Source organism: Macaca fascicularis, chromosome 4 (genome assembly GCF_037993035.2).
Source record: "Macaca fascicularis isolate 582-1 chromosome 4, T2T-MFA8v1.1".
In the NCBI taxonomy this organism is placed as follows: Eukaryota; Metazoa; Chordata; class Mammalia; order Primates; family Cercopithecidae; genus Macaca; species Macaca fascicularis.
The window spans coordinates 34,103,456-34,122,455 of NC_088378.1; the positions used below are offsets into that span (position 1 = coordinate 34,103,456).

General features: G+C 39.0%; 1 protein-coding gene across 13 annotated transcripts in view; it reads left to right on the forward strand.

Annotated features, from left to right (window-relative positions):
• Positions 1-19,000, forward strand: part of L3MBTL3 (L3MBTL histone methyl-lysine binding protein 3) — a 122,884-nt gene that overhangs the window by 90,344 nt on the left and 13,540 nt on the right. For all 13 annotated transcript variants that reach the window (XM_005551804.4, XM_005551807.4, XM_065543387.1 and 10 more), the window contains one exon: positions 10,617-10,696. In XM_005551804.4, the coding sequence (XP_005551861.1) occupies positions 10,617-10,696 (80 nt within the window). The remainder of the gene's footprint in view (positions 1-10,616; positions 10,697-19,000) is intronic.

Sequence of the window (19,000 nt, forward strand, 5' to 3'; positions counted from 1 at the left end):
TGAATACCCTTTATTTCTTTATCTTGCCTGATTGCCCTGGCCAGAACTTCCAATACCATGTTGAATAGGAGTGGTGAGAGAGGGCATCCTTGTCTTGTGCCAGTTTTCAAAGGGAATGCTTCCAGCTTTTGCCCATTTAGTATAATTGGCTTTGTCATAAATAACTCTTATTATTTTGAGTTTGTCATAAATAACTCTTATTATTTTTAGATATGTTCCATCAATACCTAGTTTTCTTTGCTATTCTTTTTTTTTTTTTTTGAGACGGAGGCTTGCTCTTTTGCCCAGGCTAGAGCTGGAGTGCAGTGGCGCTATCTCGGCTCACTGCAAGCTCCGCCTCCCAGATTCATGCCATTCTCCTGCCTCAGCCTCCCGAGTAGCTGGGACTACAGGCACCCGCCACTGCGCCCAGCTAATTTTTTTGTGTGTGTTTTTAGTAGAGATAGGGTTTCACCGTGTTAGCCAGGATGGTCTCAATCTCCTGATCTCGTGATCCTCCCTCATCGGCCTCCCAAACTGCTGGGATTACAGATGTGAGCCACTGCACCTGGCCTCTTTGCTGTTCTTAAGTTAAACTTTGAATAGATTGCTCAAGCAGGATGATTCCCATAATACCACATTACTCACCTGGATGTAATTTCCCACTTAGATTTTAACAAATTCTCTTTGCATTTTTCTTAAGAATTTACTAAAATTTGGTGGCCAGACATTATTTTTTTTTTTAATGCACTTTGCCACACAAGAGACAATTTGCATCCCTGAAAGCAAACTCTGAGACAAGGATTTAATTGCAAGTGGTTTACTTGGGAGGTCAAGAAAATATCAGTAGGCAAGTGAGGAAGTGATGCAGGGAAGGGCAGGCAGCCAGAAAAAGCTTTGTTGTCACGCCGATTACCACCACAGACAGCAGGAACACAGACCTGCTGGGAAAACTCTGGGATTTCTTGTAAATACACATCTCAGAGTTAGCCCACCATAGGGATGAGGGAGCTGAACTATTGAAACACCAATTCCCTTGAACCACAGAGTGAGACTGTACATGTTAATTCCCCGGCACATCCTCCCTGCCAAGCAGCCAGAGCCCAGGGAAGTCCTGCAGGAAATCAGTGCAGGCAAGACAGGTGGATCAGGCTAGTGTGTGCTGAAGTGAAGCTGGGGGCTGTGGCACCAACCCATTACCTATTCCAGATGCCAGGCAGTCCCCAGAATGAGTGATGTGCTAGCATTGCTTTTGATTCAGAGCTTATATAATAGGACTAGCATACATTAACTGTGTGAGGAATGAATGTCCTTTTCCTATCACATAACATTATTTTAAAGGTCACCTGCTCAGAATAGAGCCATGGGCAGCTAATGTTCCATCATACTCATTCCCAAATTTGGCTTCGTACCAGATCCCCTGGGACTTCCTTAAAACTCAGATTTGAGGTCCTATCTCAGCCCACCACATTCTTCCAGGCTAGAGCTTTGGAGTCTGGACTCAAATATTTATGTGAGCATCTATCCCCCTGCTCAAAACGTTCAGTGACTTCCCGTTACTCTTGGAATTAAGACCCTAATTCTCAGCATGGCCTACAAAGCCTTGTGTCATCTGGCCCCTGCCTAACTCTCCTGCTTTGTCTCTGCAGGCTCTTTTTTCAACCTATGCTTCAGCCACCCTGTGCTGAGATACCCCTTTTCCCTCTGTCTAGATCCTCTCTGTGCCATCTTCTAGCTAATCTCTCATTTTGGGGCATCAGATTCACTCTCCTTTCCTCAGGGAAGCTTTATCTGTTCATCCAGATTTTGGACCAAGTCCTTCATTACATGCTTTCTCATCACACGACCCAATGCCATTGACGTTCTTGGGTAAACACCTCTGTGTACTTTGCTTGATGATACGCTCCATAAAGGCAGGGGCCATGTCTTTTCTTCGTCTCCAAGTTGCCCTAACCTGAGCACACTCCCTTGTGTGCCGTAGTGACCTCGAACTATCCATCCGTCTTCCGTGGACAGCTATCAGTTATGTAGCCTAAGAGGCAATAGCTGTATAACCTTTCTGTTCAGTTAAAACTCCTACACTTTGAACTGTGAGATCACCACACCGGATATGTAAGGAGTGATTATTAAATGATGAGATAAATTCCCCCCAAACACACCTGCACTCTCTCATTAATTAGGGTGGGATGTCCCAAACTGTTGTTGTTTAGTTTCCTGGCCGACACAGAAAATGATATCACAGAAATGACAATGTTTGTGTCAAACACCAAAGAAATGGATGAGGCTGCCTCCCAGTCACCAGAGAGGGGTGCAGAGGGCTGCGGGGATCAATATCTCAGAACACTTGTACCTTAGGATTCAGGACATCCTCATCAGGAAGCTCTGCCCGATATTAAGATGGTCCCACCCTGAGTCCACCTGTAGGTATGCTGAATGCTTGGATCTCTTTTCCTACAGAGACTTGTCAAATGGATGTGAGTGAAGGGAAGTCCCAGTGGCTCTAGATAGAAATGTGAGTGCGTGGTACTTATAGATAGAAATGTGAGTATACAATCCTATCCCAGCGATCCATTTATTCATCGGAAGTACGAGGAGTGTCTTTCGTGCCAGTGCTTGCTGTGAAAAGACGCTTTCTTCGCTCTGGACAGTGAAAGCTCATCTCTGCCCTCACGCTGCTCCTAGAGGCAAAATGTTGAGGCATGGGCTCTACCAGTGAGTGGAGTAGCTTTTTCCTAGGGACTGATTACTTAAATCTCTGCATGTCTACAGCTGAGCAAAACAATATATGTGTTTCTCTATATATCTTAAGAAAACTGGGAGTCTCACACTTTGATTTACACCAGAATCATTTGAGATGCTTGTTAAAAATGTGGCTTTTGAGGCACTGCTCCCAGAGGTACTGATTCAGGAAATGGAATTCTTGTGTTCATAAAAATGAAGGAACAGGAATCTTCATTTTTTTTTTTTTTTTTGAGACGGAGTCTCGCTCTGTCGCCCAAGCTAGAGTGCAGTGGCTGGATCTCAGCTCACTGCAAGCTCCGCCGCCCGAGTTTACGCCATTCTCCTGCCTCAGCCTCCCTAGTAGCTGGGACTACAGGCGCCTGCCACCTCGCCCGGCTAGTTTTTTGTATTTTTTAGTACAGACGGGGGTTTCACCGTGTTAGCCAGGATGGTCTTGATCTCCTGACCTCGTGATCCGCCCGTCTTGGCCTCCCAAAGTGCTGGGATTACAGGCTTGAGCCACCGCGCCCGGCCCAGGAATCTTCATTTTTTAACAAGCTCTCCCAGGTGACCGATGCAAGTAGTCTATAAACCAGGCTTTGGGAATCTCTACTGAATGAAGATACCCTTTTCAGGGGTAATACTTCACAGTGTGTTATCAGTTGGGAAACATCGGGCATCCATCCCACATAGCCGTGTTCTCATGAAATCTGTTCTACGGCTGTTTGTAATTGTGTTCTAAATTAGGTACTATCTCTATTAAAAATCACATAATGTTTTAAGCTCCCATGTTGTTTAAGCCTGCTAAACATCAACTACAGAAACCAATAAAGCATCTTTAAAATGCCTGCCAAATGCTTAGATTATCTTGCAAGGCAAATGCCCACTGCTTATTAACTGATCCAATGGCAGAAATCAGTCTGTTCAGTTCATTATAGGCCATTAAAATGGCTTCTCAAGTTGTAAGACCAGTGTTTCCACTACGAGAACTACATAGAGCGTTGCCGGAATTGCAGCCATCAATCTGGTTTATATTTTTAACACGAATCCAATTTTGCTAGTCACACCGAAAGCCAAGTCTGTACCCAGTTAAACAGATAGGAAAGCAAGCTAAGATAAAGTATGAAGCTATGAGCGTATATAAATCTATTTACTTTGCAAAACTATCACATCAAGTAGAATAAAATCAATTTAGAGCCAACCATTCTAAAAGATTACCAAAGTTAATTAGTAAACTTTGGGAAGTTGGTTTTTTGCCCCCTGAGGTCTTCTGGGCCGAGAGCTTGATGTTGAATATTGCTGGAAGTAATTTCAATGACTAGGCATGCTCTGGCTATTGTAAAACCTCTTCTCCCTTTTTGTTGATGGGTTCCAGGTATGAATTAGGAGCTCTGGAAGTGTTTTCCTATTCCAGCTCTTCAGAGCCTGAGTTAAATCTGTGTAGTTGTTTATGTACCCCAAAGAGTAGCTCAGTGTTTAGTTAAATCACTCACAGTTCTGATGCCAGCCACTGTGACACCAAGGCAACCATTCAAAATGCAAGGATAGGATGAGTGTGTTATTGTTATATGCCTGTGAAGTTGTTGGAACAATATTGTAACAGGATCTTATTTTATCTCCTTGAATATCACCAATTTCTGACTCAGGAGACCCTTTTCTGTAGAGTAGAAAGGCAGTGACATCTGTTCTCTTTTCCACAACAACAACAATAAAGTAATAGAGTCTCACTCTTAAGAGACATCATCTTTATTTCCCAAACCTCACCTTACTGGTTAAGGCTTTTCATTTAAGAAGAGGATTAATTGCTGACTGAATCTTTCCGGAGGATTTTTCCTTGTTATCTTGGTAATACCCACCTTATGTATTCATTATATTCCTTTTATTGTATTCTTTCACTGGCGTATGGTCCTTATGCTAAATTATAATTAAATAGGCCTGTTAACCAAAATGTTTTTATTCATTAGATACACAGTAAACCATGTTTACCTCTCCTGGGTGGTGTTTATGAAAACATAATTCAGTAAAACCATTGCTGTTGTCAAAAGGAATTGAATTTTAAAAGCTGTTTATTTGAATGTTGCTCATAGTTGCCCCACTGGTTTTATTTGCCATCTTTTTCCGAATCCCTTCGAAGGTGGTGACCTCCTTGACCTGAAGCTCAAGTACAGTCGCTCTTCATTTGTACGAGGCATTTTGGAGGCAGTTCAAGTATTCTTTTAAAGTTTCTGTAGAGTGTAACCCCTGAGATTCTCATTCCCTGATCTTTTTACCTGCAAGTGAGTCACAGCTCAGAAACTTAAAAAAAAAAAAAAAAAATGCTGGGAGCATGCAAAGAGACATTCTTTTGATGGCCAAAACAGAAAAACTACATTTTCTTACAGCTCTCTGGTAGTCAGCATCCCTGCTTGTTACTGGGGAAGTACAAGTCTCTTTCGGTTCTGCAAAGGCCCCATGAGACTAGAATAAGCTATTTTGACAAGAGAAGGGTGAGGTTATTTTAAACCAAACCAAACTAAGGAGTGAGCTTTTACACTTGAGCTACGGCAAGATAGCCATGTCTCTGACGCTGGGCCAACAATAACTGTCAATCCGAGCTTCCTAACCCGGTTGGCAAATATTTCAATCTACGTTGCAATCTGCATCTGCCTCCTTTCATGCTGGATTTAAAGAAGTGACTGAAATCAGTAAATCCCTAAATTGGGGCAAAATAATTTGTTTTTCAGTATTTTTTAACAGACTGGGACTAATTGAAACATAATTGGTTAGAAATTGTTTTTATATGAAAAATAAACAGACTTGAAGAAATACAGCTGCACATATTCAACTGCCATCCTATGCATTTACCATTCTGATGTCTGTTTTACTAATATTCATCACAAAGCATAATTACAGTAAGACAGTAAGACCTCTAAAAGGTGACACATAATTACAGAGAAAAAGAAATTGCTGAGTCATAAAGAATACATTTTTCCATTCAAGTGGATTCCACTATCTTAATTAAAAGCCAAAAGTATTGTTAAGATTTCACTATGATTGTATTTCAGTTCAATACAACTGAAATGTATTGAATTGAATTGAATTGAATTGCAACTAAAGAAATGTTGCAGTAAATGGCTTCTTGAAAATTTTGAAATTCCAAGAGAAATTGCTATTTTGCAGGTGCTGTCGGTGCCTATTATTTAATCTTCATAATACCTTATGTGGTGTAGTTGTCATCATCACACCCTCATTCTACAAACATGGAACCTCTTGGTTAGAGGCCACATAGCTAGTCCATAGCAGACCTGAGTTATAACCCAGGCAGTCTGACTGTAGTCTGTGCTTGGAACCATTACTCTAAAAGCTGTTTTAATAGTTGAAGAAATAAGGTTAAAGAAAACAGGTATCAGTAGATAATTTTATCCTAAAATATAAGTAATTTATAATCTAGGAATAGCTGCTGTGCATCATGCTCCTACTTAAGTGCCTGGCTCTGTCCTAAGCGCTTTCTATACATTATTTCATTCTTAACATGCCCCTCTGAGGTAAAGGATTTGTTATCCTTGTTTTACCAATGATGTAACTGAGAATTAGAGAAATTAAGTAACTTGCTGATGGTCACGTAAACCTAGTGAGTAGCAGAACTGAAATTTAAACCAGATCTCTTCACTTCCTAAGACCATATGTGTAACCACTGTTGCTGGGCTGCTTCCTCCATGTTAAGATTCAGGCACCCATCTGCAATGTGTGTAATCTCAATGCTTTGAGAGGGTGAGGCAGGAGGATTACTTGAAGCCAGAAATTCAGACCAGCCCTGAGCAACATAGTGAGACCCTGTCTCTATAAAAACTTAAAAATTAGCTAGGCATGGTAGCGCATGACTGTAGTTTCCACTACTTGGGAGGCTGAGGCTGGAGAAGCACTTGAGCATGAGTTTGAGGTTACAGTGAGCTAATGATGGCACCACTGCAGTCCAGCCTGGACAACGGAGTGAGATCCTGTCTCTTTAAAAAAAAAAAAAATCGCACACTTGTGCCTAAACAGCTTGTACCCTCTTTTGAAAGGAAATTGTTGATAGTGAAAAATGTTGATCAAGGAAAGCAGGTCAGGAAATGTTTAGGTTGACAATAATTGTGATATTAAAATATAGCCTGAAAATATTTCTGGTTGTCATTTTAAAAAATCTGTCAAGAAGCGTATCTTTTGCTATGTTCCAGAGGGTGTTGTAACGTTATCCCAGAGTTTTGGCATTCTGATATAATCATATTTTATCTGTAATTGGAAGACTATGTAGCTAAAATAACATTTTGCTTAGGAAGTTGAAATTCTAGAACAAGGATTTCATTTTTGTGTAGAGGAAGATTCATCACAGTACATATTCAGCCAGAATTTGCGTAATGAAATTCTTAACCTTATAGTAGAGAGAAATAATGGTTGTCCAATTGAATAAACAATTTTTTGTTGTTGTTTTTTTTCTTTCTGAGACACAGTCTCGCTTTGTCACCGAGGCTGGAGTGCAGTGGTGCAATCATGGCTCACTGCAGCTTTGACCTCCAGGGCTAAAGTGATCCACCTGCCTCAGCTTCCCAAGTAGCTGGAACTATAGGTGCATGCCACCATGCCTGACATTTTTTTTTTTTTTTGGTAGAGACACAGTCTCACTGTGTTTCCCAGGCTCGTCTTGAATTCCTGGACTCAAGCAACCCTCCCGCTTCAGTCTCCCAAAGTGCTGGTATTAGAAGCATGAGCCACCGTGCCTGGCCTCAATTTTTATTTTAAATAAAATGTAAAACAAATGAGAATACGGAGTCAGGCTCTTCATTCCTGACCTCATCAATGAAAGAAAATTTGGAGAATAAGTTTATGGCACAAAAAGCTTGTTTCCTTTAACTTCATACTTTATTTATGTCATACTTTATTTTGGAAAAGCACAAGTGTAAAAATAAAAAACAACTGAATCCAGTTGCGGATTTTGGTGTCGAAAAGAACGGGTGCTATACTCGCCCTGTGAATTTGGTCTTAATGTCTCTACATTTCTGTGGCTATAATAATAAACCTTCCTTCAATACGTGTTATGAAATATGGGGCATGTAAAAAGCTCAGTCAGTCTTTGGCTCATACTGTGTTCTTAAGAAGTGAACTTTTCTTATTAATATTAACTGTTTCCACATGTCTGGATGTGCTCGATTAAGATTCTGCTCGCTCCAGTGGTTCTATTCACCCATCTGTTTCATAATTGCCTGTTCTAATAGACTGCGCAGATTGACCCTGTCTTCCACCTTTCCACTCTCTAGCTAAAGGAAACAGCACATAGAACCACAGGAGCGTAGGTGCTTTTAATTTGAAAGAATTGGCAGAATCAATACATGAATCTGAAATAAAACATTCAGTAAACATTTTTTTGTGGAGTTCTTCCCGTTTGGTAAAAATACATATCTGTGTTTATATATTCCCAGGTTTGTATGGCTCCAGTTTAATGAAGTGTCATGAGTTAAAACTGGGGCAGTGAAAACTGAACATGCCTCTATAATGAAGCAACATAAATTATGTAAGAGTACATAGCTTCCACTCTGCTTCTCTTTTGGGATAGGTTATGTCAGATCCAGGCATGAGGAAGTTTTTTGGGTCAAAGATTTTACTTCCTTATTCTATCTCTGTTCCCTCTTGGAAAGTGATCTTTTTCTTGGAGTTCAGGAAATAAGTAATTGTCATTGTATTCAGGCGTAAGAAAAGGGAACTTGGCCAGGCGCGGTAGCTCAAGCCTGTAATTCCAACACTTTGGGAGGCTGAGACGGGCGGATCACAAGGTCAGGAGATCGAGACCATCCTGGCTAACCCGGTGAAACCCCGTCTCTACCAAAAAATACAAAAAACTAGCCGGGTGAGGTGGCGGGCGCCTGTAGTCCCAGCTACTCGGGAGGCTGAGGCAGGAGAATGGCGTAAACCCGGGAGGCGGAGCTTTCAGTGAGCTGAGATCTGGCCACTCCAGCCTGGGCAACAGAGCGAGACTCCGTCTCAAAAAAAAAAAAAAAAAAAAGAAAACAAGGGAACTTTTCTCATAGCTCAAGTCTTCTATCTTTATTTTAACAAAGCTTACTTTAAAGGAATGGTATGCTTTAGTAAAACCACAAAAGGGTAACTGCAGATTATCATGGATAATTGTGATCCTGAAAACTGAAATATACAGAAAATTTTGACTTTTTAGCTTTTGGACTCATGACGTTTCTCTATTAAAAAAAAACTACTCATCAGAGCTTCTAGAAAAACCACAATAATTGGACATTTATTTTATTTGGGAAATGCCAATTTTAAGTTATATCGCTGTAGAGTATGGTTTTTAATAATAATTAATATAGCCATCTACAAACTATTTGTTGACCACAGTACTTTCTGGGATAGAATTTGTGCACTATTATTTCCGATTTAATATAAAACAAATTTGGAAGTTCATAGAAGTTAATTTTAGCATGGTAAGCTAATTTTAACATGTTGTAATTACTGAGCATAACTGCAGCATTATTTTTACAGAGAAAACACAATTTTTATCAATACTTCAACTAATGTTCTTTCTCCAGTTATCAGTGATACTCTTACATTTGTTTTTACTATAGCTTCGTCCCTCTCCTTTCTATGGCATAAGAGACCCTGTTGCCATTTAATTGGTTTCTCTTGGAAAAAAAATAATGATTCTCCCCCATTGTCAAAAGAGCAAGTATACTTCAGCAGTTGTAGCAAGTTGTTTTTAGCATGAACTAAGCCAGGGAGCTCAGATTCAAATGAAATTTCACATTTGCTCCTGGAAATGATCTTTCTTAAAAATAATATCTCCTCACAGGATGATTAATAATAAACAATAAATAATTTAAAAATAGCAATAAAAATAGAAAATGTATTTATTGCATGCTTACTGTGTTAGTATCATTGTGTTATTATATTTTCAAATGGAGACTCAATTAGTGCCTTTGTAATTAAAACTATAGAACTCCTTTTATATTTGTTGGGATATTTTGTTTCAAATGTATTTGCCGTTATTAAAACTGAACAGAACTATGCTCTGGATCTTTAAGAAACTCTCATGTATTTGTAATGGTAACAGCATGTATAAAACAATAGCACATCATAAACACAGAATACTTTAAAGCACTGAAGTGTGTAGGCCAGATAGCATATTCTGGATAGAAGAAATTGCAAAATGGGGTTTATTGTGAATCCTGAGAATGGAATACATTAGGGTGAAGAATTTTTAATCCCTGAAATTTAAGAAAAGTAGTTCCTTTTTTTTTTTAAAAAAAAAACAAAAAAAAAAACCATTTTTGCCCCTGACATAAGGAGTAAAGCTCTGAATTAAGATTGTAATGGGTCTATTCCATTTTGCAGCATCTCTGGCACGTTTAGTTTAGCATTAGGTTATTCCCGGTCAGAAAGAGGTGAAATCACTTCAGCTGGTGAACCTGACCTGATTAAACCAGGAAAAGCTTCCTAGAATTGGGATTGATTCCGCCTAGCCAATCTTAGCCTCCATCCGAATCCTGGTGCTGAGTAGTGTATAGTGACTTAGTTAAATGGTGTGGACTTTCAAAACATCTTCGTTCTTTAAATAGAAGTCTTACCAAACTGTGTAAGTAAAATTCCACATGAATACATGTTCCAAATTGTAGTTGAAATATTCAATAGCTACATTTTCCAGAATAGTTCATTTTATTATCCTTAGCTTTAAAATCTTCTTCCTGAATAGGAAATGAAAATTGATAACGAAGAAAATGGACATTTATAGGTATTATTAATTAATTGCCTTGTAGTAGAACTGTATATCCTTTCTAACACTTTAGTAGCATCCTTTAGTTTAAAATTAAGAAAAGCAGTTGTTGAGATGCAGTTCTGAACCATTTTTAAAAAATGTTTCTCTTGTAAAATATTGAATTGCCTGTTTTTCTCAGAGACCAGCATGCTGATGATGTCAAAGAAGACTTTGAAGAGAGAACAGAAAGTGAAATGAGAACATCACATGAAGCCAGAGGTAGCCATAATAATTCTCATATTACTGATGTGTATTACTGCTAATATGAAACAATCATAGCCTTAACTGGAATACAACAGTCTCTTTTATGTTAAAAATGAATTTTATTGTTTATTTTTACTGTTTTAGGTTCAGGGATACATGTGAAGGTTTGTTACGTAGGTAAACTCATGTCATGAGGGTTTGTTATCCAGGTTATTTCATCACCCACGAATTAAGCCCAATACCCAATAGTTACCTTTTCTGATCCTCTGCCTCCTCCTGGCCTCCGCCAGCAAGTAGACTCCAGTGTCTGTCCTTTCCTTGTGTTCATAGGTTCTCATCATTTAGCTCCCATGTATAAGTGAGAACGTGCGGTATTTGTTTTTCTGTTCCTGCATTAGTTTGCTGAAAGTAAGAGCCTGCAGCTCCATCCATGTTCCCGCAGAAGACATGATCTCATTCTTTTTTATGGCTGCAAAAGATGAACTTTAAGTTTGGTTACCTTATTCTTTTTTGCAGGCAATAAAAGTTTATTGTTCAGTATCAATATAGTATGTAATTTTTTTATATAGATTCATTTATGGTCTGTATTAACAGTCTCACATATTGGTACAGTATTGTACATAAAGTTTGGTAAGACATTCTCTTTGGACCTTGTCACACATTTTCTTTAGTATTGTTGATGTCATTTGCTTCCTATGTTTAAAACTCAATTCAGAATGTGTTTTGAAATCCAGATATTGTCTTAATCTAATATCACAAAATGAAGAAAAATTACTTGAACAATGTTTTAAGTTATATTGGAGGAAATAATTTGTCCTACATCTTTGTTAAAAATATATCGCTTCGGGAAGCCAAGGTAGGCGGATCACCTGAGGTCAGGAGTTCGAGACCAGCCTCGCCAACATGATGAAACCCTGTCTCTACTAAAAATACAAAAATTAGCTAGGTGTGGTGGTGCATGCCTGTAGTCCCAGCTACTCGGGAGGCTAAGGCAGGAGAATCACTTGAACCTCGGAGGCAGAGGTTGCAGTGAACCGAGATCACGCCATTGCACTCTAGACTGAGCTACAGAGCGAGACTCTGTCTCAAAAAAAAAAAAAAAAAAAAAAAATGCAGTGGTTTAATGGTTTAATTAAGCCATGAAGTTGTAATAACTGTTAGTCATAGTATAGATTGTATTTATTTATAAATCAAATATAACAGTAATTATTTATTTTTGTAAGAAAATGACTGATTGTGATTTTGATTGTCCCTGTGAACTTTGCTTTTCATGTAAAAAGTCTGGTTTAGATTATTATAAGATTTGAGAATGGCACCTGATGACTTCTTGCAGTGACCTATTTCATAGGTGATGCTTTGATTTCCATATCTGATTTTCATAAAGCAATCATTTATGATTAATTTGAAAGTTATAGTCAGTGCTGTCTTCAGCACCCTTTATGGTGTTTATGTAGCACAGTGTACAAACCCTATAAATGGCCAGAGTTGGAATCTCTGCCCTGCCACGTGCTGCCTTGTGATCTTAGACATGTCATCACACACCTGTGAGTGTTTCTGTTTCTTTATCTATCCAGGAGGATGATGATAGTATACCTCCCTCATCAGATCATAATGAGAATGAAGTACAGTCACATTTGTAGCTTGCTTAGAACAGTGCTGTGCAAGTATTCGATTATTTAAAATGTTTCTGATTATGGAAAAGGTAGAAAAATATTTAATTTATGAAGGTTTTGTTATCAGGGCTATTTTGAATTCTTAGACGAAAGCTTCGGCCTTTCTTTGTGAATGGTGGTTTATAAGAGGAGGTAAGAGCGTGGCCTTCATTCAGGTCTCAGCTCTGCCACTTCCTAGCAGAGTGGCTAGCTCTGGGCAAAGTACTTAACCTGTTTGTGCCTCAGTTTCGTCTTGTGTAAAATGGATGTAGTAATAGCATCTATATCATTGGATTATTGTGAGGATTAAGTGCATCAGTGGCTGGAGTATTCACTTTTATTAATAGTAGTAGTATTGTGGAATAAGTGTCTATTGTATGGAATTACCTGATCATTAAAAGTTCAGATTGATTGATAATAAAATCTTCTAGGCTTTAAGCTTGTTCAGGGAGTAATAATTTGATAACATTTTTAGTTTCTCAGTGATCTTTTTAACTCAGTGTTTATTTAACATTTTATATGCTGGGCCAATTTTCATAATTTCTTTCTGAAAATTGTTTGCGTAATGGAGAATTTCCAGTTTATTAACATGTACTATGCATGGTATTCTCTTATTTTTCTTGGTAGTTTTATGTCTTTCTAATTTTTTTCTTTCTATTTTTCTTGATTTGAATTGCCTAAGTTTTTGTTTTATTATTCCTTTCAAGGAACCATTGCTAGGATTCATATATAATTCTTAATTTTGTAATTTTTCAAGTCATTTATTTTTGTTGTTTTTTACCTGTAAAACCTGTAGTTCAATGTGCATGTTTTATTGTCCTACTTTTTGTTTGTGAAAGAGAGCTTTATAAAGTAAGTTTTTTGAGAATTATTGCACATATTTTTATAGGTGAGATTGGTCTATAATGTTCTCCTTTACTTTCTCATCCGGCTTTAGCCTCCTAAAATCAATATAATTTTTCTTCTCTTTCACATTTCTGAAACATTTTGAATAAGACTGTATCATAAAATGTATCTATAGTGAAATCATGTTACAATTCTAGGCTTCCTTTTAACATCTTTCTTAGCTTTAGATTTTTTTTATCTTTTTGAAATCGTTTTTCAAGAACCATTTTGTATGAAAGAGATTTGGATAGCACTTTGTCCAGTACTGGATAGCACCGTCCAGTAGTTTACTGGTTGTCTTCACCTAAAATCAGGGAGCTTTGTCCGAAGCCAGGCCTTATAACATCTGAAGACGTTTCTCAGTAACACTGGGGACCTCTCAGAGCCTAGTCAGTGGGTTTCCTCCTGCCTCTCAGTTCTTACTAGAGCCCTGGCTGAGTGCCTTATATTGGATTTCCTTTAAACAGATGCTGAGAGTGCTTTGTACAAGAGGTTTGTTGGTGAGTATTCTTGGGAGCACCACCAGTGAGAGAGTGAAAGAAGCAGGTTTGGGCAGACCGAGAAGCTGAGCTGTGATGTAGTTACAGCAGAGGCCTTAGCCCATCTCACAAGTTGTGCAGGTGGCCGTTCGGAGTTTTCCCAAATTCAGGCAAGGGAACCAGACTTTCGTATCTCTGAATTGACCAATCCTCGGATGTTTGCTGGGAGGGGCACATATCCTTGGGCAAGGAAGCTCCCTTTGACTTTGGGCAGTTCCAGAGAGGGAGGCAGCTCTGCGCATCTGCGTTCCACAGGGAGGAGAATGAAGCCCTGTTTCTGAAGGGCGCGAAGAATGGCCCACCACAGATTCACTATATTCAGCCAGATGTTTGGTCTGTTCTTCTTTGAGGGAAAATCAAACAGAACAAAAGAAACAAACCAAAATATCCTTTTAACTATGTGAGCTTAGGCCAGCTAAATTCAGTCCACTCTCTTGGATTTGAAAATGAACCTGGCTCTTCAATTGAGCCTTCTTTTGTGATGTTTGCCTGAGAAGTCATGAGCCTTTTTGATTCTTTGATTCAGTCTTCTTTAGATCCAGAAAGCTTCCTTAAGTTAGAGTTAAGAGTTTTGATTATTATTAATACTTCTACTTCATTTGTCTCTTTCTGGAAGGTAATACCTATTCTTCTTGGGCTAGACCCAAGGAATGATATTAAAAATACTTAACAGCTCATTTGGTAACCAGCATAGCACAGGACAGTTAAACGGTCATCTTAGTACTGGAGCGGGGTCCTGGAGGCTCTGTGCTATAACAGAAGTTACGCTTAGATGCTGGATCTTGGAGAAGTCCCACAAGGGACTGACTACATGGTGGGAAGTAACTATTACCAACCAATATGAAAGTATTTTACTATTTTACCAACTTCGGCATTTTGTGATGTTGTCGACATGTTTTTCAAGTTGAAATAACTCACTCAGTCTCTCGTTCTGTCAAGTGTGCTATTTACTGCCTTTAACATGAATTTTAACAGCAATGTCTCTTATTTTCCTGTGATTTCCTACGTTGGCTTGTTCTCTTTTCGTAGCCTATTTTTGTTTTTTAGAGTTATTTCCCCTTGTGCATTGCTAACATCATGAAACTCTTCTGTCTATAACTCAGTGCTCTTCTTCTGATGTTTTCTAGAACTTTTTATGAGAGGTCCCATGGTAATTGTTTTCTGTTTGATCATTTTTGCATCCTGAGAAGTTTTCCCAAGGTCTTTTGTGAAGAACAGTAAACGCTTAATGTTCCTGTTTGAGTCCTGGCACAATTCCTCTTTCAAACCCGAGGCTGAAGGTCAGGTAGATGTGCTCCCTTCCGGAGCCCTCTTGTGAACCTACAGGTGCCTACCAGTGTTCATTCTCATTTCCACTCCTCCAGTGGCAGAAGCAGCCCTTTCAAACCTAGCCTGGCTGGGGTGGCATGGGAGTGGGAGAGAACACCCCTTGCAGTGTGGGTAGCATTTATTGTAGAGGAGACTTGAGAAACCACGCTAAGTTGCTTTACAGTGTCAAGAGGGTTTAAGACTCAGTAGGCCCATGAGGCCTATTTTGAGTCTAGGAGCAAGTTGATTTAAAAGACGCACACATGCACACACACACACACACACACTCACACACACACACACACACACCCCTCTTAAAAAAGGATATTTCCCTCCCCCATCCATTTCTTCTGTTAATTCTGTTTAGTTCAGTAGAGTATGTGTAATTATGAGCTTTGGGGGGTGATTCCTGCTATGCTACTGAATTTGATCTTTGGGGACTTTAACTCAGTACTTCCCTCCCTCCTTCCCTCCCTTTCTCCCTCCTTACCTCTTCCCCTCCCTCCCTCCTTACCTCCCTTCTCTCCTTTCCTCTTTCCCTCCCTCTCTCCCTGTCTTTTTTTTGCTTCTGTCTTCTCTACCTGAATAAGTAGCTCATTCCTACCATTATGGAAGGCCCATTAGTAAAGAATTGAATGATTTGACCTTCAAATTTAAATTGTTGTATTCCTGGGAAAGGTATGGTTTTGTTTTCTCTTCTGCAACCACTCACTCTCCTGGGTGGCTCATGTGTGGAGAGAACTGAATTCTATTTTATAACATGCCAGATTCTCATGTAAAAAGTCAGGCTTGCTTTTTGCTTCCATAGCCGTTGGTTTATTTTGATTATTAACCTTGAAGTGATCCACAGTTATCGTTCATGCCTGAGTTAAGTGTCTTGGAAGTTAATTTTATCTATATTCCTTCGTGCTGTGAATTCACTTATTTTACCCAAACACTTTTATTGTTCATCCTTTTATATTTGGTCACCAGTTAGTAAAAATATTAAGAGATATATCCCATTTCTTCTGGTTTTATTTTTTCCTTTCATATTGAAAGCATATTTTATAGATTCATGAAATGTTAGCCTAAGAGAGTTATTGACTCATTTTCATTTTTACTATTTTATACCCAATATACTCCCACTTATATGCCTTTCTTTCAACAGAGGAATAACATCTCCCATTTACCAACTGCTTACTATATGCCAGATGCTGGGGTAAGCATTTTAGAAATATCATGTCATCCTTACTACAATACTGTTAATTTGATTTAGCCAGGAATATATAGAGCTGGTCAGTGGCAGAGTGGGGCTTTGAATCCAGGTTTATCACACTCAAAAACTGACCCTCTTGACCACAACCCTATATTTGGTATTAGGAGGCAGGCGATTGAGGATCACTTCCTGGTGCTGCTGCCGCCTCACAGTGTGGCTTTGAGCACGTCAGGGCTGGACCTCCGTTTCCTCATCTTCGTGATAGCTCCCTCAAAGCATTGTTTTGAAACTAGACTGAGACAAGGCATTTGGAGATTCTGGTTTCACTTTTGCCACTGGCCTAGAGGAACAGAAATGAGTCAGAACAAGTGGTGAGCAGTAGCTCCTGCTGCGGCTTGTCGACTTAGCATCGTTCAGGCTTGGAGAAATAGGGAGCAGATTGGGATCCAAGTTTGCAAGCGGCAAGGAGCATAATGTGTACCTCCTTTTGTCTGGCACTTGCCCTCCTGGGTGAGCCTACCACATGATGGTTCTGTTGGGCCCTAATGGGAACAGTCTAGTAGAAGCAGGTTCTTACCCTCCGTGGTAGTGGAGATGTTTCTTTCCACCAAAAGACCTCATATTTGGTTTAGATAGTGTTGCCTATATTGAAGATTTATTGTCTTGTTTCTCCTGAAACACCAGAGGATGTTTATTTCAGGATCATCTTTATCTGAAAAGTCTTCTTACAAAGGTATTTTCTCTGCATCACTTTCTTCTACCCTAAGCCAAATCAGGAATTTTAATACCTGTACTCAATCAGAAATGAGAGACACGTGAGCAGATTTGATTTGCAAATTTATACTTTGGATAACAACATTATTATTTATTAAACTTCATTTCAAAAAAGTGTAGGGACCAGAGGGTAAGCTTCCCTTCTGCCTTCTCTGAAGGTTCACTGAGATGACTGACTATAGATTAATAGGAGAAAGAGAATATATTAACGTGCATAAACGTGGGAGTCCTGCAAATATGAGACTCAGGGCCAATGGTTGAAGCTTATGACCGCTTTTCATAGAGGAAAGGGGAGTGGGGGTGGGATTGGTATAGGCAACTGTGTAGTAAATAATTTTCAGGAGAAATGAATGAGCCCAAAGAACTATGGCCTGGGACAAAGTGTCTCTGAATTCTGTGGGAGATTGCAGGAAGGCAAGGAGCAGAACTTCACTGTGAACAAATGTTGTCTTATTATGTAGATAATGTCTCTTGGGTAATGTCTTGGAGCTGCTCTGAGAAGAACAGATGAAAAGTCTCTCTGGGCATGGTGATGACTTTTAGTGGTTAAGTCTTTCTTGGCTATTTGATGAGACTTCTAAGCTGGCAATTGCATTTCTTTTGGAAAGAAGTTTTCTTAGTCAGATAAAGAGTTTCTCTCTGCACATGGGAAAGAAGGGATCAGAGAGACCAGGGCATGGGGGAAGGTCAGAGGGAGACCTTGCTTCTGAGGCTTACTTCTGAGGCCTTTCAGTTTCCTTTAATTCAGAGCATTTAGCATGCCAAAGTGCCACATTTTGGGTCATTGTCCTCTGTAGCCTAACAAAAGTCTGCAAGTACATGCTGTATTTATATAGCTGTCGAGTTTCTGATACAGCACAGTGCTGAATAAATAATTGCTGAATGAACAACTTTCATACAGTAAACAATAGAAGCAGGCCTTTATCACTAAGAATCAACATAAAAAAAATCCCTTGTTTTCTGTGTTTTTAGAGGGATGAAATAATGAAGTCAAAGATCCACAAACTTATTTTTCTTACTATTACTCCCATCTGTCATTTTCTTCTGATATTAATGAGACCCAGCAATTGATGTTGTTTTAATGATATATTTCCACAAATGCGTTAAATTGCTTTCCAAGTCACCAAAGTGAGACTTCCATTTTTTTTGTCATTTTTTAGTAACATTAAGTAGTTTATTTGATACCAGCTGTTGGTTTATATAACTTTTATTATCCAAATAATACATGTTTATTATAGAACAATTAGCAAATACAGGGAAGCAAAATGGAGGAAATCAAAATTACATGTAATTTTATACCATTTTCTGAAGGTGGGGACCTACTATTTTAGACTATTTCTATCTGAAGTGTTGTATAAATTACTTTGTAACCTGCAGTTTGCGTAAGTATTTATACTTCTTGCAACATAATATTAAATATTCTATGGATGGATGTAGCATCACTTAACAAACCAATCCCCTACTGTTGGGTCATCTAGGCTAGTTATTTTGTATCTCTGTTATAAATGTTTTTGCAATAAACTTTAGTAGTGATTAGAATCGTAGGGGGTGTGTGTGTGTAATATAAACACATAAAAGTGACTTATGTAAGGTAAAAGAGGCTTATTTCTCTTCCACATAAAGGAAGTACAGAGCTTGGTCCAGGATTGAAATGGTACTTAACGGTATCAGGAAATCAGGTTCCATTTATCTTGCTGCTCTGCCTTGCAGAGTACCTATTCCCAACACCATATCACGGGTTAGAAGTGGTTGCTGGAAGGCTAGCCATTAAAGTACTATTCTACCCAGCAGGAAGGAGGGACATGTTGGGGGAGTGGTGGTGGGTGTGCTCTTAGCCTTTAAGAGCACTTCCAAGTCCAATTAGCAGAACTCATAGGATATTGTAGATTCCACTTCTGCTTATGTCCATTAGTCATGTGGTCACTTTTAGCTGAAAAGGAAGCTGGGAAATGTAGTCTTCGTCAGA